Source organism: Gymnodraco acuticeps, unplaced genomic scaffold, assembly GCF_902827175.1.
Source record: "Gymnodraco acuticeps unplaced genomic scaffold, fGymAcu1.1, whole genome shotgun sequence".
Taxonomy (NCBI): Eukaryota; Metazoa; Chordata; class Actinopteri; order Perciformes; family Bathydraconidae; genus Gymnodraco; species Gymnodraco acuticeps.
In genome coordinates this window covers 3,842,054-3,862,677 of record NW_022989890.1, presented here as the reverse complement: position 1 = coordinate 3,862,677, position 20,624 = coordinate 3,842,054, and the positions used below count along the sequence as shown (strand labels likewise).

The 20,624-nt window shown below is 42.0% G+C and overlaps 1 protein-coding gene across 5 annotated transcripts in view; it reads right to left on the bottom strand.

The window, feature by feature from the left end:
• nrg2a (neuregulin 2a) overlaps positions 1-20,624 on the bottom strand; it is a 72,925-nt gene that overhangs the window by 47,950 nt on the left and 4,351 nt on the right. The window contains exon 1 of one of the 5 annotated variants that reach the window (XM_034200301.1): positions 1,635-2,221. The exons of the other annotated variants lie outside the window; for them this stretch is intronic. Coding sequence (XP_034056192.1) covers positions 1,635-1,704 — 70 coding nt within the window. The 5' untranslated portion in view covers positions 1,705-2,221. Of the gene's footprint in view, positions 1-1,634; positions 2,222-20,624 lie in introns of those variants that run through there. 5 annotated transcript variants of the gene reach the window in all.

Here is a 20,624-nt window from a genome sequence, read left to right as displayed (position 1 = left end):
CCCTGTGCTAGAGGAACCATCTTTATGTGTCATTAGGTTCCTTTTTTTTTTTTTTAATGTTAAGGATTACCTATTTTAGAGCCTTAGGCCAAGGCAACTGATGCGGAGCAGACACAACAAGCATCACCAATGAGGGTGTGATCATGTTGGCTTCCTTTGATAAGCTCCATTTTACGAGTAAGCAGGTAGTTTCAAAGAGGTTACCTAGTTACCAAAGTTTGTAATACATCAATGAAGTGATCTCCATGTGGATATTGAAGATCATTATCAGATACATACAAAATTAACGTGGCACTGGAACATTCGCAGTTACTTTGTTAAAGGCATATTTTTTCAAATTCAACAAAAGTTACGTTTATTATCAGTTGCATCCTTTTGTAAAAGTAAACTAAACCAGACATCACACGATCTTCTCTGTGTCCAGCAGCTGTGCTAGTTTATGAACAAAGACACAGAGAAATATTCAAAAAGCACTCTGTGTCCTGTTCTGGGAGCCGTTTATCCCACATGTTTATAGATCACAATCAGACCTGGAACCAGGACCATTCCTTATTCAGGCTACATCTTCCACTTTACATGGGTAATAAAATCAAATTAACCATAGGTGCCAAAAACAACTACAGTAGCACATTTAAGCTGAAAAGAGGCCCCATGTCTTCCCAATAAAGAAGACAAAAAATGGTCGACATAAAGAAATTCTGTTCATGTTAATCCCAGTTTTGAGGGTTATCTGTTGGAGGCTGACATGAGTGACATCAGCAGGTACAAAATGGCTACCTACATAACAGATGCTGTATAAGATACAGTATCTAATCCAACCAAGAATGAGAAGTCAAAGTAGCTACAGTGCTTCTCATGGTATTGCCCTCAAAGTGTCACTGAAACGGGGGTTGGGCTTCCCCCATGACCTGAGGTCAAACTACAGTGACATGCTGCAGCTTGTAGGATCCTCCACTAAGCAAGCACATTGCTACGTCTGTGATTCCGAAATACAAGCAGCTCCCATACTATACCCTATGTCAGAGTAGCTTCCAGCACATAAACAGTCAGACTTTTATGTTATATGACTCACCACCACATATGCAAATTAAGATGAAAGCAACTGTTGAATTGTTAACCATGTCGAAAAATGCGTGATGAAATTCAGAATGTAGCCATACAGACGTTACTTTTATGATAAAGACCGGGCAAAAAATCCGATATCAACATTTGATGTGGCAGATCAGTTGTTAAATTATCAGATGAATCAACAAAAGCAGTTATAGCCAGTTTTCACATGGCTCATTATACAGCTGTGCTTTGGCTCTGTGAGATCCAGAAACAGTTGGGCTAAAAAACCTAAGGTTAAGTTGATTTTGTACACATGTCGTATTAGTTGTCTTCCCTACAATTCCCAATTGCAGCAAAAAACAGATGTGCCTCTACACGCTGTCCATGTAAGAAGACCAATCCATGTGACAACCAAGCGGCAAGCTTTGACAAGCCAAGAGGATACTTACTTTGTCCCACACTTCCGTAATATAGTAACACAAACTTAAACTCACACTGTCTCTCTCTAAGTCTCTCTCTAACACACAGCCATACACATACATACATAATATGTTACACAGAAACCACCTTTCATTTATTTTTACCTGCAGTGGAATCGCCCTTCTTACCCCCCTTCTTTTTCCCTTTCCTATCTTTCCTCTTGGTCTCCGTCATGCTGTCACAAGAAAGTAAATCCTCAGTAGAAGACACAGGAAAAAAAAAAATCCCAGGTAGTCCTATTGGGAACGTGTGGCAAGTGGGCACCACCAGACTCTGAGCCTGTTAGAGTCGTCTCTCCTCCTATATAGACTCACACCAATCAAGTAGAGCAAGAACCACCTACTCAAAGCAGGGCAGAGGGAAAGAGAGGGAGAGGGAGGGAGGGGAGGGAGACGAGGGAGGGAGGGAGCGAGCAGGAAAAAATAGGGAGAAAAAGGTAGAGGCATAGCTCGAAAGGGGAGAAGTGAGAGAATACAGAGGGAGGGAGTGAAGAAAGAGGGAAGGCATTTCCCATTGCTTTAACGGCAATCAAATGTTCCTCTTCTGGATCTATCAGATAAGCAGCGGGTCTTACAGGCCCTGCAGCCACGACTGAGGACGGAGAGACTCCTAAGTCCAGCCAGAAATCTGGACTCGTCCATTCATGCTCCACGGCCTCTTAGCCAGCTCTGACTCTAGTCCCTACCTTCGGGAGCATCCCCTCTAATGACCCATGCAAAAGTGCAGCGAGACCTCTTAAGTTGTCCCCTCTGCACTGCTGACCCCACCCAGATAATTCAGGCGGGGACCTGCCCTTGCCAGGTTGATGTCGGGGTCCCAAAACACTTCACATCTGGTCCAGATTTGCCGAGCACTGTTTCTGTGCGATGTGTGCGATGTGTGCGATGTGTGAGGTGCCAAATGTCAGATCACAATCTACGACAGACTTGCTTCTTCCAAAAATACACAAAAAGAAAGATAATGTTTGGTTTTTCCTATAGCTGCTCCCCTTCCTCAGCTTTCTTGTCTGTCAGACCCCCCTCTCTTTACTTCAGGCAGGTCTCAGCATGTCTGTGGTTTTAACTCGCTGTTTCACTGTCGCAGTCATCAATGTCCATGCAGAGGTATGAATATGCATCCATTGAAACGAGCATTCATCTTTTAAAAATGCAGACATTTGCTTTTGATACCAGAATTTGTTCAAATGAAGATTTTGTTATTCTGCAAATAAGTTTTTTTTAAAAAAGGCTAAGGGGGCAGCTCACCTTGTGTGTTTCTATTTATTCAGTAGAAAGTTTGAAAGCACAGAGGGAAATAGGGCAAGGGGAGACTAATATAAAAGAGAGGGTGGAGGGGCTGGGTTGAAGTCCAGCAGCAGGCCATGTTTGGCTCCAGAAAATAAATAAATCAAAGTACAGAACTTTCTGAAAGTGGCAAATGAGTCACTGCCCGAATTTAGTACAAGAGGATATTAGTTTTTTTTCGTAAAACAATATCTAATGCAAACATAACTTTGACAACTACAACGCTGCGGCTAATCTGTTTATCTTCATTTGACATACCCCAAACTGTGGCTACATGGTATTATTTTAAGCTGCTATCGCAAAAGTAAGGTTTTCTAATGTCATGCTGTCTGAACTCCACTGTCCTACTAAGTGGCAAGAAAATAAAAACCCGTTGAAACAACAGCAGGTCCACTCTCAATGAAACTCGTTTGTTTAAAAAAAAAGATCCGTAAATGAGTCATCTGCGGGGCCCTCCGGAGGTTTGTCTCCGTCCAGCCCTCCATAGATTCATGACGTTGATTTCTTAGGAAGAGGTGGCGGCAGCAGGGATTGGAAAGGGGGTCATGTCGTTACGGGTCACTGCCCTCAATAGCATAAGCCTAATCTGTGGGCAACAAGACTGGTGGGGGTCACACTGAGGCTAAGGTCTGACACGGCAATCCGATCCAATTTTGTGCTTTCCCTACTAACAAAATGCTTGTTCGTCTGTCCTCTACTCCCGCTGGTTGTTTTTTTCGATGATCTAATCTGTCAGCGGACTTTGCTGAGGACTGGCAGGGGCCACAGTGTGTCAGAGAGCTGCCCCTGCCTCCCTATCTCCCCCCTAACCTCAACACTCACTTCCTCCTCCACTATTCAACAAGATGGGACTCGTTCCCAGGCCCGTGTGTCTCTGGGTGGGCGTGCGGTTTATGTATGTGTCAGAAATATGAGTATCAGTGACGTCAGGACAAAAGAAGCACCACCTTCAGGCTGATGGGATGTAGATCTAGATATTCTGTGTGCCTCTCATAACATTTCCAAACCTGCTCCTTCATGGTCCCACGAATGCCTTCAAGTAGAGCCACACAAGATGCAAATTGGTGAAATGTAACATGAGTTATGAGGGAGTCCTACATAGCAGTAGGAGCATCAGGAGCAGGTTAACCTCGGGGTTAGCGTGGACATCAATGTGTAGCTCTCGTCTCAAAGTTTTTGCAAACCTGCCGAGCTCCTGCTGAATTAGGAAAAGATTTTAAAATATACTTCGTGTAGCAGTGCAGATGCATTAGTTTTTTACGATCACTACGTGCCACAACTGTGTCCCACTTGGCAAATGTTATGCAAAGCACATACAGGAAAGAGGGAGATGGAAATGGAGCCCTCTCCGACTACACACTATCAGAAAATAGGGTTAGATGTTTTTTTGTGTTCACAAGATTGCGTTAAGAGCTCTGAACAAGGTTAAGCTTTTGTATATGAGCCTGTGGAGTACAACAAGCATCTGAAATGAACTCCATTTTTCACACCAAGACACAATATGGTCATGTGCATCTAAATCTCTCTTCATTTTTTTCTACTCAAAAGCATCTGCTGTTTTTCAACAGCCGTGGGCCGTCCTTGGATCAGGGTCTGGAGGTGGAGGGGCACGGTGGGCCAGTGTGGGAGGAGCATCACTTGAAGCGCATATCCAAAAAAAAGAAGTGGAGCCAACCCCTAAAAGTTCTGACATTGATCCTTTGTATGCCCTGCTCATAAATGCTCCACAGGCCCCATCTCTGCCTGCCTCCTAATCCCTCCTTGCTGTCCCTCAAATAGGGGAGACAGCTCTCCTGTATGATGGAGCAGAGCTGCCCCCCCTCCTAACAACAGCATACCTGCACATCATCACATATATACCGCTCGACAGCACTCCTGCCCTTTCACAGGCACCGGAGTTTATCTTTTTAGACATAATGGCTTTAAACCGCCATTAGGTTGTGTTGTTTACATCTGTCTGCTTTTTTGTCCAACAAAGTGTATATGGGTGTCAGGGGGGCTTAAAGTAGGGCATAGTGCAAGCTTTTAACACACATCTTGACTCTCAGAGGTGAAGCAAGGACAAGGAGGAGGGGTAAGTAAGTAAAACAACAGTAAGGGAAAATGGACAGGACAGGAAAAATAGGGAAGGAAAGGAAATGGGAGGACACAAAGGTGTAACGTGTGAATGAAACTAGGGAGTGAAAATAATGTCTTCCTCATCAGATGACAGAAACAGCCCCACCTGCTGATATTCACCTCTTAATAAGGCATCTGCTCCCTCAGATGACCGTGCACTGAGGTGTGCTGTGGAAACAACACAGGCGGGCAAATAAAAACCTGCTCACCCAGCAGCAGCATATGTTGTCAGTACAGACCAAGGAGATTGCGTACAAAGCATAAATATAATCTGCTTGATGCTGCCAGTCTCACAGCTTTCCATTAGCGGTTAAATGTGTCCGTCTGTGCAAGTGGCCCTCTGTATGAATGACAGGCTAAAGATGTGACGAGACTTATGTGACTGGGCGTGCCGGTGAAGCCCCTTTAAAACAGACACCACACAAATCAACGTTAGTGACACCTGGAAGCCCAGAGGAAGGGGGCTTCCGGGATTTTTCAAGGTCAGCTGTAGCAAAGTCAAACGAGTTTCCAAAACTGAGTGTCACTTAGGACTCTGCTCAGCAACAGTTGAGTTCATACAATACTACATGAACAGCCTCATTCACAACATAGCACATTCAAATCAAGCATGGCTCTTTGGCAAGTAGAGATCAAAGAGAAACAGCGAGAAAGAATTTAAGTGTTGAACAAGGAAGTGATCCTGGGTGGATGCAGCTTCTTTGACGTTTCCGCAGCACATAGCTGTCACCATGGTAACCACAGTCTTAAGGGTAGCAACTAGAGTATGTGTGTGAGAGAGAGAGAGAGAGAGAGAGAGAGAGAGAGAGAGAGAGAGAGAGAGAGAGAGAGAGAGAGAGAGAGAGAGAGAGAGAGAGAGAGAGAGAGAGATGTGGAAGGGCGGAGTGAGGCTGAGACGCGGGGAGAGTGAGACAAGAAAAGGATGCAGGCGAGAAAGTAGGAGATAATGTGTGAGAAACACAACGGGAGAAAGAGTGGGAGAGGCAGAAATGGAAGAAAGGTGACACGGGAGAGCCGCAGAGAAACACAGAGTGAATGAAAGAAACACAGGCAGAGGTTTCCACCGAGCCGCTGCAGCCTGGCCACTGTATCGCTCCATAAGAGAGATGTCCATGAGCAAGCCTATGCCAAGCCTGCTGGGAAGCACTGCAGCAGCATCTCGGAGAGGGAGAGATGACAAACATCAGCACTGAGCATGCTCCACTCTCAAGGCCACATGAGAAAATGAGATTTCAGCTCTTTAGCCTCTCAGTTTGTTCAGTTCTCCAGCCTCTGTCTGTCACTAGCCAGCTTTCACGAGCACATCACACCACTAGTGGCTTCGGCACTGGATTAAAATGTGACCGGTGATTGATCTAATGGTGAGAGGCATCGGTCCCACTTATAGCCACGCTGACTCATATTGTGACAGGTTTGATTGGGGCTGAAAGGAACAAGAGATGAGCATAGCAACTCATCAGCCAATGGGGCATGATACTGCAATAACAGGCCAGCACCACGGCAGCCTCGCAGTCACACACACACACACACACACACACACACACACACACACACACACACACACACACACACACACACACACACACACCACACACACACACACACACACACACACACACACACACACACACACACACCACACACACACACACACACACACCACACACACACACACACACAAAGCAGCCTTGTTGCCAGATGTGGTCTCTGTGCCTCCAAACTCTTACTGGTAGTCATCCTTATCTGGACAGCTGCCAGAGCTGCATTGCAAATGACAACCATATATTTGTGTCAGTCCTGCAATTAAGCCAAGGTTGATTTATTTGATTTGTTGCTCTTTCTGCGTGTTCTGCAGGCAGACAGTCACACCTACGCGGAGACACGACTGCGTGTTTGTCAGTTTCATCACTGAAAATGTACGCCATCATTCACAGTCATGTGTTGAAGAGTGTGTGTGCACTGTATGTGTTGAGAGGACACGGTGAACGCTGGAGAGGATGTCAATGGCCACTCAACTTCCACTGCGGCCAAAGTAGGGAACACTGTAAAATAATGTTTCGCTTGTCGATACAACTTTTGTATCAAAGTTGACGGGCCACATCCTGAAGATCTTACTAAGAGCCTTTCAATTGGACAATAATAGCTTATTGTGCTGATACCGAAATAGCACAAATACTTATAATGACAGATGCTGTCTGAGCATGACTTTGATGATCCTCTTAAACAAAAAAATTCGCTCTATCTTCTTAAAGCTGCCTGATTGAATCTGTCTCCCTTTACCCTCTGTACTTTTCCTCTTTTTAAAACGCATTTATTTTTCTTCCTCTCCGTCTGTCTGTCTCTCTCTCTCTGCCTGTCTCCCTCCCCGCTGTCTAAGGGAGAGATAAAGAGGTTTTTGTGTGACTGTGAGCAGATTGACTTGAAGATAGAGGCTGGAAGCAGATCTCTTCCACCTCCTCATTCTGCTCTTTCTCTCCTGCTCTCACCCAGATGAATAGACAAACATTCTCCCACATGCTCTCACAGTTTATCAAACACACACCCACATAGTAGCAGGTCTTCATGCAAACACATATGTGTGCTCTCACCAGAGAGGACAACACACACTCAATCTAAATGTCCTCGGGCCGACAAAGTATACACTGTCACACTCAAACACAAACAGACCCCCTCAAACACGCACATAAGCATACTCATACAAACACACAGGTGCATCCACATGTAAATAGAAGAAGAGTCAGTGATTCGTTCAAATGGACCTGTTTTCCACTCGTAATGTACCCAATACAAACCATTCCCCTGACGTTCATTTACAAAACAGACTTTTAAGACCTTTGAATCATAGCACAACGTCAGGCTTGTTGTGATTTCTTACCATTGCGCACACATTTTTCCCCTGAAAAACGAACCGACTAAACTTTTTGTACATCTTGCCTGTCGTCATTGCATATCATGTGTGAAAAGAAATGTAACAAAAACCTTAAAGTCTTCAAATAAAAAACCTTAAAGTCTTAAAATAATATTTGAAATGTTTAGTATAATTGTCTGTACATACTTGGACACAATGACCCTGCATTTTTCTCCAATCCTAAAACCTTCACAATAATAGATATTAATATCAGTGATAAATTTCACTTTAAATGAATCTATCAATTAACCTTTCATTCATTTATAAAACTTGAACTCGAAGTGTAAATGTACACAAGGGAAAACAAGGGAAGGTTGTGCTCTTATCAGCAACCGCCCCCCCTTCAATAACATGCGTGCATCCGCTCTCTGCTTTGCATTCTTCGCATCAAATCAAATTCCTTTTGTGCTCTGCACTTGTCCTTTATCTCCAGAATGTGCTTTTAGAGCAACACAAACATGTCACAATGAGGACACTGAGTTTCACACAGAGTGGAAGTAGCTTCTTGGTAAAAAAAATCATTTGCATTTCTGCTTTTTCCTCTCAAGGCAGAGTTTGGGCTTATCAACGCTCCGTCTTATCTCTTTTGTTTGTTTTTCACCCATGTAGGCTTTTCCTGAAAAACAGGCCACTACGCATGTGTAAGCTTAGATCACACTTTGGCGGCAAAAGACCAGATCAAGGCGGTCTCAAATTGAGTGAGCTTGATAAGTGGGCAAGAGAGTGGCCACACACTGAGCTCTGGCACGCAGGCATGGCTGACAGGAAGCCAGGACTGAGGTCGGGTCATCTCAGAGCGACAGAAGGACTGCCTGGGTCCAAAAAGCCTCTCCACCCAGTCCAGGAGTTAAAGTCATTGCCAAACAGTGACGGCACTAAGAAGGAGGTCAAAGCTAGCTAAAGCTATAATATTTTTCTAAATAGGCAAGCCACCACGAGCAGCTTAGCGATGGAGGAGCATTGCAAAAGCTTTAGAATCTAAAAGTTGAGGTTTAGCCAACAGGGTATTAATTATTGCTCAAAAGGTCATGCAGTAAGAATATAATACTAATCCATGTTGGTAGACAGAGAGGAAAACAGGTTAGTGGCAACTATTTGACATCAAAAACCGAGGTCAGACCAATAGTTTTCTCGGCTTTAGAGAGTTGTGTAAGGATCAAAACGAAAGCCATCTTTTGTATTATTTTTAACGTTCCGTTTTGATTCGGAATACTGACTTTTGCCTGCAGTGATTTCCTGGCTCATGGCCATTTGCTGTATGATAACTGTTGCTCTGCGAGCCTCATGTCAGGGAGACAACAGGGGAATGAAAAGAAACATGCCTAGACAATGCGTAGCAAAAGTACACATCCCAACAGATGTGATGGAGCAAAAGCGGAAACAGGGTTACACGACTCACACAACAGGGACTTTCTGTAACGCTGATCTTACTGGCTTTTACAAGTACAACAGACCTCTGTGAGGAATGTTGCTTTCTCATTTAGGGTGAAACACCCCTGGAGTTAAGGGGTATCGATATCACAAGGGAGATATATTCCTCTTTTGCCTGCATTTGCTAGTGTTAGTGTGCTGGTCTGTGGGCCAGCTGGGACACATCTCAGTTCACCCGTGCGCAGACACACACGCACTGACACACACACATACACACTGACACACACACACACACACACATACACACACGCACGCACAAGCTTGCTCTACGCTGTTCACTATCTTTCAACAACAAGCTGAGCAGGGACCAGACGGAAAGAGGTCCTATTTGTGCAGGAAGATAAATACACTTCTGCACCCAGTCCTGTCCCCTCCAGATTAGAGAAACACAATAATGAGCAGACGCACCGGTGGAAGTTCAGAAGAAAGCAAGGGTAAAGGATAGAGTAACAGTATACTACCAAAACACACATCCGCACACATCCGCACACACACACACACACACACACACACACACACACACACACACACACACACACACACACACACACACACACACACACACACACACACACACACACACACACACACACACACACACACACACACACACACACACACACACACACACACACACACACACACACACACACACACACACACACACACACACACACACACACACCCCCACACCCCCACACACACATGCTTTTATCATATAATTATAAGAACTTAAAGGTCTAAATGATCAACTGTGTTGTGTCCCAATGTTAAAAGAATAAAATATCTTACTTCTAGGAAACAGATTGCTTTGAAAAGGGATTCATAAGTTTTAACAGGAAATAACACTTTTGCCTAAACGTATCATTTTGAAGTTAATGTTGATTGCAGAATGTATAGGCTGTAGAATAAAAACACCATCTGCATGGATTTGTTCCACATAAATATGGCCTTTTTCTTTCTGCAGGGCTCCAGATTTCAAACTGCCTTTCACAATAAAAGCCCTAGACATTTACACCACATCACCGCTAACCAGTGACCATTTTACGATAAGGTAACTCAACAAAGTAGCTACGTCAGGTAACGGATGGTGGAACAACCAGAGAAATGTTAACTATGGAATCTCTACTTGGTAAAAGAGCCCGGAGACAGATGAGGCAAAGACGGCAAAGATGAAGAGTGATGGAAAAAGGTTTTTTCTACTGAGCTATATCAGTAAGTAACAAAACGTATTAATAAAGCAGGTGTTTTACTCTGTACCATAGCACTGATGTCTGGGCCTCTTGTTCTTTGGGATTCTTGCTGTCGTTTCTTGCTTCGGACAGTAGCATTAGCCTGTGTGCTAGCGGTAGCCATGTTGCTAAGGATTCATGAAAAAGCAGATGGATTTTCCCGTGATTTTGACAATCAGTACACAGGAAATATTTTATCACAGTAGTCGTGCAGTTTTCTAGGAAATGAATGCTGTGTTTGGAGCTTGAGAAGAACAAAGAGAGTTCTGGTTGTCATGCGACAATGGCACGATCAAAATTGTCAAGAAATTGTCTATTTCTTTAAAGTTGGATTTACTTTATTTTGCAAAGACCTTCCAACTTAAAAATGAGAAACAAACTTGGGGATTTAACCATAAGAGGGGTTATTTTTGAAGTTGATCACACGTGAATATGGGTAAAACCCCTGAGGGGAATTTTCCTAACTTTCCAAAAATATTCTGGAAAAACTGTAGGATTTGCAAATTGATGGCGTCACAGTTTTAGGAAATACAGACTGTACGCGCACAAGCCGCTGTGTGAGTAAATGTCAAGTATCTGGTCGTCGTATAGTGAGATGATGGTAATTTACAATGTGTCTAAATATCCACATACTCATTGTAAATGTATTCAAGAATGAGTGTATCGAGTTGTTTACAAGTTCTTCTGTGAGTCAACAGTCACAATATTTTATCAGCTCCTCCTCGGTGTTACGTTCAGGATGGCAAAGCTCAATCCCGGACCACAGAGTTAGGCAATCCATCTCAGCTACGCTATGAATGCATGTTTTCTGAAATAAAACCTCTTAGTCAAAGCAGGAGACCCCTTCACTGTTGAGGGAAACATGATTTTCTCTTGGTCCACTTCCAACTTACCCTGCTAACAAGCCATTCCATTCTGTTTAAAGTCTTTTCATGTTAAGACACACATCAATCCACACCTACAACATACCTGAGGAAACAAACCTCTCTCAGGATATGTGCTGTGTGTGTGGGGTGAACATGGCTGGACACGTCCCTTAAACACACCGGGAGGCGCCCAGCGGGAGTGCCGGCAGCCCCTCTTTTCAACACTTCGACATGCTGCACACAAACACAGTTGCCCTTCCCATGGTCCTTTTGTTCCCTATCGTTTTGTTGAAGTTCCTGTCATGGACACTGTCAGCTTTCTCTGGACAGTTTTAACCAACAGTTATTACACTTTTGGACACACACTCACTTAAAAGGGTATTATACTTTTCCAGGACTTCACCGGGCTCGTCATGCAGACAAAAAACTAGCCATCTTACAACTGACGCAGGAAAACATGCATATGCTTGCCGACACAGAATTATAGCTATGCACTTTAAAGCAATTCAGACAAAGACGTAAGCATCTACAAAGACGTCTAGTTATATTGCGTGCATACCTTATGAAACACACTGAATCTTATCTTGATGCAGGAAAACAGATTTTTTTTAACGGCTGTAAATGGTAGAATATGCGGGTTAACATAGTTATGTATCTGAATATAAGTAGCATGCCAGTCCCAGTAAATGTCAGTTATATAGTAATTGAAATATGACCTAAAATGGCCAAAAGGCAGTCGTCTATCATTCATATGTTGACATAACATTACATGCTCAGATCTACAGATAAAACCAGGAGCAGACACTGACTGCGGTGCATGGTGAGAGTGAGGCGGTGGCCTGGGGGCCTTTGGTAAATGAATGCCACAGAATGAGTCTGCAGTGAAAGGTTATCTCCTGCACTGTCCTTCAGTATCACGCTGCTTCCTGTGAATCTACCTGACACCTTAGTGAGGAGACGCTGCAATGGAGAAGCTCCCAGAGAGCAAATGCATAACTGAAGGGCAGGTTTTCATTCACAAACTGACTAATCCACAAACCAGTGATAAATCACCAAAAGATGCACACACACAAAACATTTTAGACACGTAAGCATGCAACCATTGCAACATTGCTCAGGTTTTAACTTGTGTCCATCACTATCTATCCATCACTGACAACAAGACAATGGACATATTCTTTACCATAAATAACCTGAAGCAGAGGTTGACATTGACAACCTGGAGATGTTTACACAAACCTTTGATACCCTGTGATTAAGGATCATTGTTGACATCTATGAACCAGATTATGGCATATTATGGAATGTGTGTTCTGTAGTGCTACGCCCACAGCTACACAGATCTTCAGGAGAGGGAACATGAAAATGTGTGCCCGCCAGCTTCACCCTCCCTCTTTGGACTGAGCAATAGTTCTCAAACATGCCAAAACAACAGAGATTTCAGCAGTCATTGGTGTGATCTGACACTGCTGACAACAAGTCTGGTGGTGCAATTATGCTGTTTCTAAAAAGATGCCTATCCATCCACTGAGAATGTAACCCGGTGTCAGTAAGAGTTAGCAGAGATAACAAGGAGTGGGAAGAACAATATTTCACATGCCACAGTAACCAGTTCAATATTTGAGGGAGCAAATCAGCTTATTAAGATTTAAGATCATTGACACATAAGCTTACATGGATTGTTCAGTTGTGCCATTTACTGTACATGCATTGATCCAGTGCTGTGTTGTGAGACTACACAAGGTTAATAATCGAGCTGATAATAGCCAATTGCATAGGTTTATAGCTCTGAAAAAGCCTAATATTAGTCAATTTGTTGCCCTTTTTATAGAATTATTGCATAAAACTACTTCTGAGTAAAACACATTCCTGACTCAATGCCAAACATTCATTCTGGTGAATGATTGACTTGTTTTCTGTTCTGTCTCGTAATGCTAAGCTACAGCACAAGAACAATAGCCCTTTCCTTCCTTCTCTGTACACCTACATGTTCTGTACCGTACATCCTATGTTCAGATTTTCCAATAACAGTTACCTTTGACTTCTGATTTTCTTGTTTATTTCTGGTACTATTCGCAACATTCAAGGGTTAATTTTGTTAACAACCTTTTATGCTGTGCACAGAAGAAAAAAACCTCTTAAATATTTGATTACATGCACTGGCTGCAGCCTGTGAAGGAAGAGTATTGCGGCCCAAGATAGCTGCAAATGACTGAATGATTCAAAAGGCAGAGCAAACTTAAACTGCCTCCACAAACAGCAGCATACAATTCACACAGAGCAGGCCAATAGAAGCTCATTCACCCCTCCTGTTGTCTTTGGGTCAAATCTGACCGATTTGCTACTTTCATCAATCATAACTTTTTTGTTTTACATTCGATTGCATTACGGCTTTATGATATCCTTCACAGTAGACATTTGAACATATAAAATTGCTGATCACCACTTTCATTGAGTTTTGGATGATTTAGTCAACTTTGTAACACCCACACCCACACACACACACACACACACACACACACACACACACACACACACACACACACCACACACACACACACACCACACACACACACACACCACACACACACACACACACACACACACACACCACACACACACACACACACACACACACACACACACACACACACACACACACATCACTTCAGGGGACATTACATTGACTTACATGCATTTCCTGGAGACTTATCCTAACCTTAACCAACACATGCCTAACCCTAACCCTTAACCTTACCCTAACCAAGTCTTCACCCTAAAATTAATGATTCCCCTCATGGGGACCTCCAATTTGTCCCCATAAGGGCGGCGATTCCCCACACGCGACTGTAAACAGATTTAGGTCCCCACAAGTATAGTAATGCTAGGACACACACACACACACACACACACACTCTAGATGTGTGTGTCCCTTATGTACCCATACCCCATGTGAATCACACCTGGCACTCACAAACACACAGAACAATTTGACCCATGTCCTGCTCTTATGTGCCCATCCCCCCACATGGATCACACCTGGCACACGCAATACATGTTCAGTGTATATTCTTTGTATATTTACTGCAGTTTTTCATGTATACCAGTAGTCTGATACAATATTTACAGTTTGAAAGGGTGTTAAATGAAATTTGGTGATGATTAATGGTTTTTGTGTTAATGTAATGCAGTTAAAACAGGACCGGTCAAAGTTGACCGCGAACACCAAAGTAAGGGGGGGGGGAATGAAGACAATAGGAGGGTTAACAGTGCTCAGGTGAGGAAAAGGACAAACTTATTTTAAAACAAGTGTGTGTCTTTTGTTTAGGCTTTTTGTGATTTGATTTGAACGTTTTTTCTCGTTGGCCCATGACTCATTGTTCAATGTTTATTGTGATTTTAAAAAGACATTCCGGTCGATCGATTGTTGTGTTTTTTATCTTAATGTGTGCATATGTGTAAATGTGTCTTGTGTTGATTGTGTATATAGGATATACATATTTGTATACATATCTGTATATTGTATAATTTTATATTCGGGACTGTTGGAAACGTCATTTCGATCTCTCTGTCTGTAAACACAACCTGAGTAAGATTGACATTAAAGTTGACTTTGACTTTGACTAATGTATCAAGCCTGTATTCAAAGGGGTTGATTGTTATTTGGAGGATATCCAGCTCTGGTGGCAGCCGTGTATATTTTCATTTACACAACAGCTCAGAGTTATTACTGGTCATCTTTTTGACCTCGGTCCAACACTGTACATGATGGCTTCTCCCTGAGGGATGCCATTACAGTCGAGTTAGTCAAAGGAACACAGCGGCGTACAGCCGACTGCAGTATGAACAGCTAAGGAGTAACACAAGAAAGATGGCTTCCTCTTCTGAACAAACTCATACCCAAATGGCAGTGACTTTCACAGTTGTTATCCTGTACATATTTCACAGCCTGTGCCGTGACTGTGGGCTTTTGACACGGCTTTGACAACTGCTGGGACATTCCCAACGGACTCATCTCTTTTAACTTGTCGGTGTTCCTCCTGCTTCCTGATCCTGATCATATACTGCCTCATTGTGGTGAAGGCAACATTCTTCAGTGGGTTGGAAAACTCAGACTCCTAATTGTCGGATAAGCAGCGAGATAAGGACTAAACTGTGATTACAGAGGGTAAAGCCAAAATAATTTAAAGATTAATTTTTTTTGTTAGACTGAGGATGTGTTTAGTGTGACATTTACTGTAAATTCTACTTTGTCATATCAGATTACATGCATAGTAAGTTTGGTTCTCACTGAGTAAAGAGCTGCTTGCTGATAGTACAGTCTAGTGATAAAAAGTACACAACTAATAATTTAGGAGTTTTTCAATTCTGTAACTAGCTAAATATCTAAAATGACCTTTTAAATTCATTGTGATAGTTAAGAGGCTGTACTTCCTGTAAAACTCACTGAAGTTCATTCAATGGTCAAATGTAAGGAATGCTCTTGTAAATAACGTGTTATGGTCTAGATATAATATGTACACATCTATATATTCTAGAAAATATCAAAAACAACTAAAGCTTTATAGAAAAGTATGCAAAGTGTAATATCTGAGATGAAATAATAAATGTCCCTCTATCAATAAAGCTTCACACCACAATAATACGTTTACAGAAACAATTGTTCCTGGAAACATATTGATTGCTTTAAGGCGCTTCTTAATCTTCTTGTATAGTCATTAAAAGTCATCTGTTTAAGTCCACGTAAAAAGAGCCACTAACAGCTCTACTTTTATAGACCTTATATTAATTTATTTGTTACAACGCATATTCTCCATTCAGTTAGACATTGATGTGGTTTAGGAATCCAACACAAATACCAAATGATCTCCGGGCTTAATATTGAAAGCATAAAACAAATGTCACCAAACCCATAAGACATAAATGCATGTGTCCTCTCTAAAAATAGTCTAATTCTGTTCTAAATAGTTTTGCTCCTCCAAAAGCAGCTTTCATCCCGTTTTACAAGCCTGAGATTACCAGAGATTACTGGATGTGACATTATGTATTAACTGAAAAACTAATCTGCGTTCTCACCGGCAGCATCCGACCCAATCCCTGTCTGAGGCGGATTTCAGCCAGCTGTTAGCAAGCTGCAGCAGCAGAGGATACCAATGGTTGTGTATAAAAAACCACCAATGTTTCTGTTATTATACAAAAATAATTGTGACTATTTTCCCAGTTTCTCGCAATGGGAATAGAAGAAGCCTTGGTTGATAAAAGTTGGCAGAAATAGCCGGACTTTCAAACAGCGCGCAGACGAAAAGAGAAAATATCCAACACTTAATGATACTAAAATTGCTTATTTTTATAAATTATATTTTTGTGAAAATGTATTTATTTATTATGATCATAATAATATCTGTCCCTCTAATTATATATATCTTAAATTATAAAACATTAAATTAACGTTACAAAAAAAAGATTTGATCCAAAAAGAAATAAATCATGACTTTCTGCCCCCTTTACACTACTTCTGCTGAAATGACCCGAAACTACTTCCCCAGTCTCGACATCTTACAAATAATTTTAAATTGCAAGTCTAACTGAAGCCGTTTACAGTTTTATGGAGCACTAATTTGTTATATTACAAGCATTCAACTGCATTGCACTGCAGACTTGATCTCAGTTCTTATCCAGCTGAATTTAGAATAATCCCATTATTCTCCACGAGCCCAGACATTATTCTGTATTACAGAATGGTAATTTGTAATCATCCAAAGCTTGCTGTGGTGTGTGTGAAATCAAAGGGCATGTTAACAGACATTCAAAACGGTGGAAAATATCTGTCACAGTAGAGTGGTTAAACCCATCGTGTAGAACTAAACTCATGTTAAACCACTCATAAAGTGTTTTAGTTCTGTGGTGAAGCGCAGAATTAGGAAGTGGTAACAACTTAGTTTCCATGTCCAGAGCTTTGATAGGAAAACAGCGATGTAGCTCACCAAAGAGAGATGTTTTTAATCGAATGTGGATTTTCTGTTGTAATAGGAGTGTGTACAGTATAATTCAAGGTGTTACTGTATTCTATCAAAACACAGCTTTGTTTTCACTTTCTCATATTAGCAATATCGACCATCCACAAATCTCACACAAATCCTGTCCTTTCTCTTTCTTAAGCTCAATATAAACTTTGGAGCAATATAAGTATTTTTGAATATATTACGATCGGTTAACACAAGGGAATAACATTTTATTTCAGTGTTTTTCCTCAACTTAGAAGACAGGAAAGTTGGGATCTCCTTTTCTTAATAACTTTGTGTCATCAATTCTCTAAAGCACTTAGCACTAAGCATGACCGAGTTCTGGCTACATGATGGGATGTTATACATTAGTGGTCATATAGGTGACTTCTCTGCCCTAAAAGCATGCTGCTGATGGCTAAAAAAAATGGAACGACAGCAGGCGCCATGCAAAATTCAAACCACTAGTCATCTTGAATGCTTAATAGCACCGCACAGCTGTTCTAAGGTGAAAAGGTTCAATGAGTGTACACCCCCTGCCAAGCACCAAATTATAGAGACATACAAGGTAAGTGACCAACTAGCTACTGAAGAACCTTCAAGCTAACTACAAACCAAATAGTATATATTTTTGCAGCACTTGGAAGAGACCAAAAGAAACGCCCAAGGAGAATAATGATTTCCATTCAATTGGCCAAAAACACAACTCCAAATAACGCTCGCTGTGTTAGCTATAAGGCAACTGTAACACAAACTGTATCTTAAGTCAAAATGACGTTGTGATGCTAATCGAATCTGATACTCACTCTGCAGTTGTGGGACTTAGCATTCTGCCTTTAATATTTGCCGATCATATATGGTATTCAAATATTCAACTGTCCATTTGATCTTGCTTTTACATGGCAACAGATATCATGTACTTGTGTTTAACCACTAATGAGGCGTGTGGTGCAGTGGGTTGTTCGTTGGTGTTCGGATCAGGGGGGGTCACAGGTTCAAACCCCACTGCAGTCAGCATGTCGTTGTGTCCCTGGGCAAGACACTTCACCCCAAATTGCTCCTGTGGGGATTGCCCACAGTATTGAGTATGTACGTCGCTTTGGATAAAAGCGTCTAACAAGTAACATGTAATGTAATGACCACCAGGGGGGAAGCTCATCTGTCATCACGCATATTGTTATAAGCTACTGAACAGTTTAATGTAAGCAGTGGCTTCATTGAGATATCAATAGTATGTTTGCCTCCAAGCCTAGAAATGTATTAATGTTGGGCAATGCCAGCAAGACATTTTGGTTAGGGTATGACAGTTTGAAAAAAGCTTTAGTATTGGTTTACAGCATGGATATTCTTTACAATACGCACCATGTCTTTAATAGAGCTGCAACAATTAGTGGACTAATCGATCAAGAGAAAGATAACTATCATAACTATTTTGATCATTGATTATCCATGAGAGTTTTCATGCAAAAATTGAATAAAATGCTGTGTTAAACATCAAATCTGAAGATGTTGTGCTTTCCTACATTTAAGGTGTTTAAAGATTTCGTAACTTGTTTGGACGAGTAAAGACTGACATGATGAAATGAATCCTTTTTTGAAGCTCTATTTTTCACCCTGATAATTGCAGGGCTGTCCGAGTTCCAGCTAACAGCAGATGTTGCACATAAGTACAATTGCACAATATAGCAGCTGCACTTCACTAAAAATTGCGTGACTAAACAAAAAGAATGTAAAAAAAAAAAATCACACTTAAGAACAAAAGCTATAGAAATGATCCTTTAGTATGATATGTCTGTGAATTATATATTCAGACCAATAATTATACTATGTTAGCTTTAAGTTTTGTATTTTAAATATGTTTTTCTTGTTGGATAATGAAGCGTCGACTGATGTCATTTGAACAGACTGCTGAGATAACAGCTCTTCAAAGTAAATGCTGAGAAGACCAAAATTGGAGTAGAAGAGATTTCCTCACTTCTGTTTTAGTCATCTAACCTCTGCAAGCATGCATCATTCTTCAGATGTCTGTCTAAAATATATGTGAATCAACTGACACTGTAGTAGACTAGACAACGTGTTGGCTTTCACAAAAGGATACTACTTCTACTACCAAACACAAATGCAAACAGATACCAACCATGACCCAGAATCAGTAAACCTCAACTCTACCATAGGAACAGATCAGGAACTGCGTAATTGACACATTTACATACACAGAAGATAGAGACCCAAGGTGCTCACTGTCATAATAGCATGTAAAACGATGTCTTTAGAAATGTAGAGGGATTGCGCCTAACAGGAGAGGGAAATGAGGGACCAATTACTGAAAATGGCCATGCCGTTTTTTTTCATACATCTTATAAATATACATCATCTTGTCAGAGTAGAGTAGCCGAGCGCAGATTCAGCGAAGCAGCAAGTCTACATCAATGACTCAGTGGGTGTTTCACAATGTCGAAGACGCTTCCTTGGTAGGACATGTCTTCCGAAAACGAAGAATTGTGGAACAGGCTAACAGGTGTGCGTCATATGCGAGGCCCCGCCTTAAATGGAGCACGATTTCCGCCAAAGATTTGGAAATTGGTCCGTGCGCAAAGCATTGTGGGGCTTTTAAGACGGCGGAGTCTACACATGTGCAGCCTCGAAATTTCCCGCAACGAAGTACGCCGGCCTCGGTAGAATTCCAAGCATCCTGGACATTGGAACAGTCCTTCGGCGGCACTCGATGACGTAGCATCCTTGAAATAGTGGCTCTGGAGCAGCCTTCCTCGACATTGAGAAACACCCGGTGAACATAGAAAACAATCTCAACAAACATACAGTTGAAACAAATCCATGCTTCCTGCTGGTCAACCTCATTAGCCTGTGCCCTTGGCAAGAGGCAAAGCGTTGACAATTGAAAACACTTCAATCCTTGTTATCTTAACAAACACACATCCTGTACACAACAGTTATCTTGTTGGTGATACACAGTAAATGAGCGCCTTTGTCACAATCAACAGCTGCCCTTGAATGCGCCATTAGGGTATAATGACCGGCCAGCCCTTTGGTTCATTCTGCTGCCAGATAGAGCTGTGGTTTAGCAGCAGAAGCCAGTAGCCATCAGCAGCTGTCATTCATGTTCTATGTCTAACTCTTCTAAAGCAGTCTCTCAATTCACAGAAAGATACATAGCTGGGGGCAAAATGCTGCCTGTCTACCACCTCAAAGCAGCAGCTGCGACCAGTGGGACGGACTCATGATAGAGCGCTTTC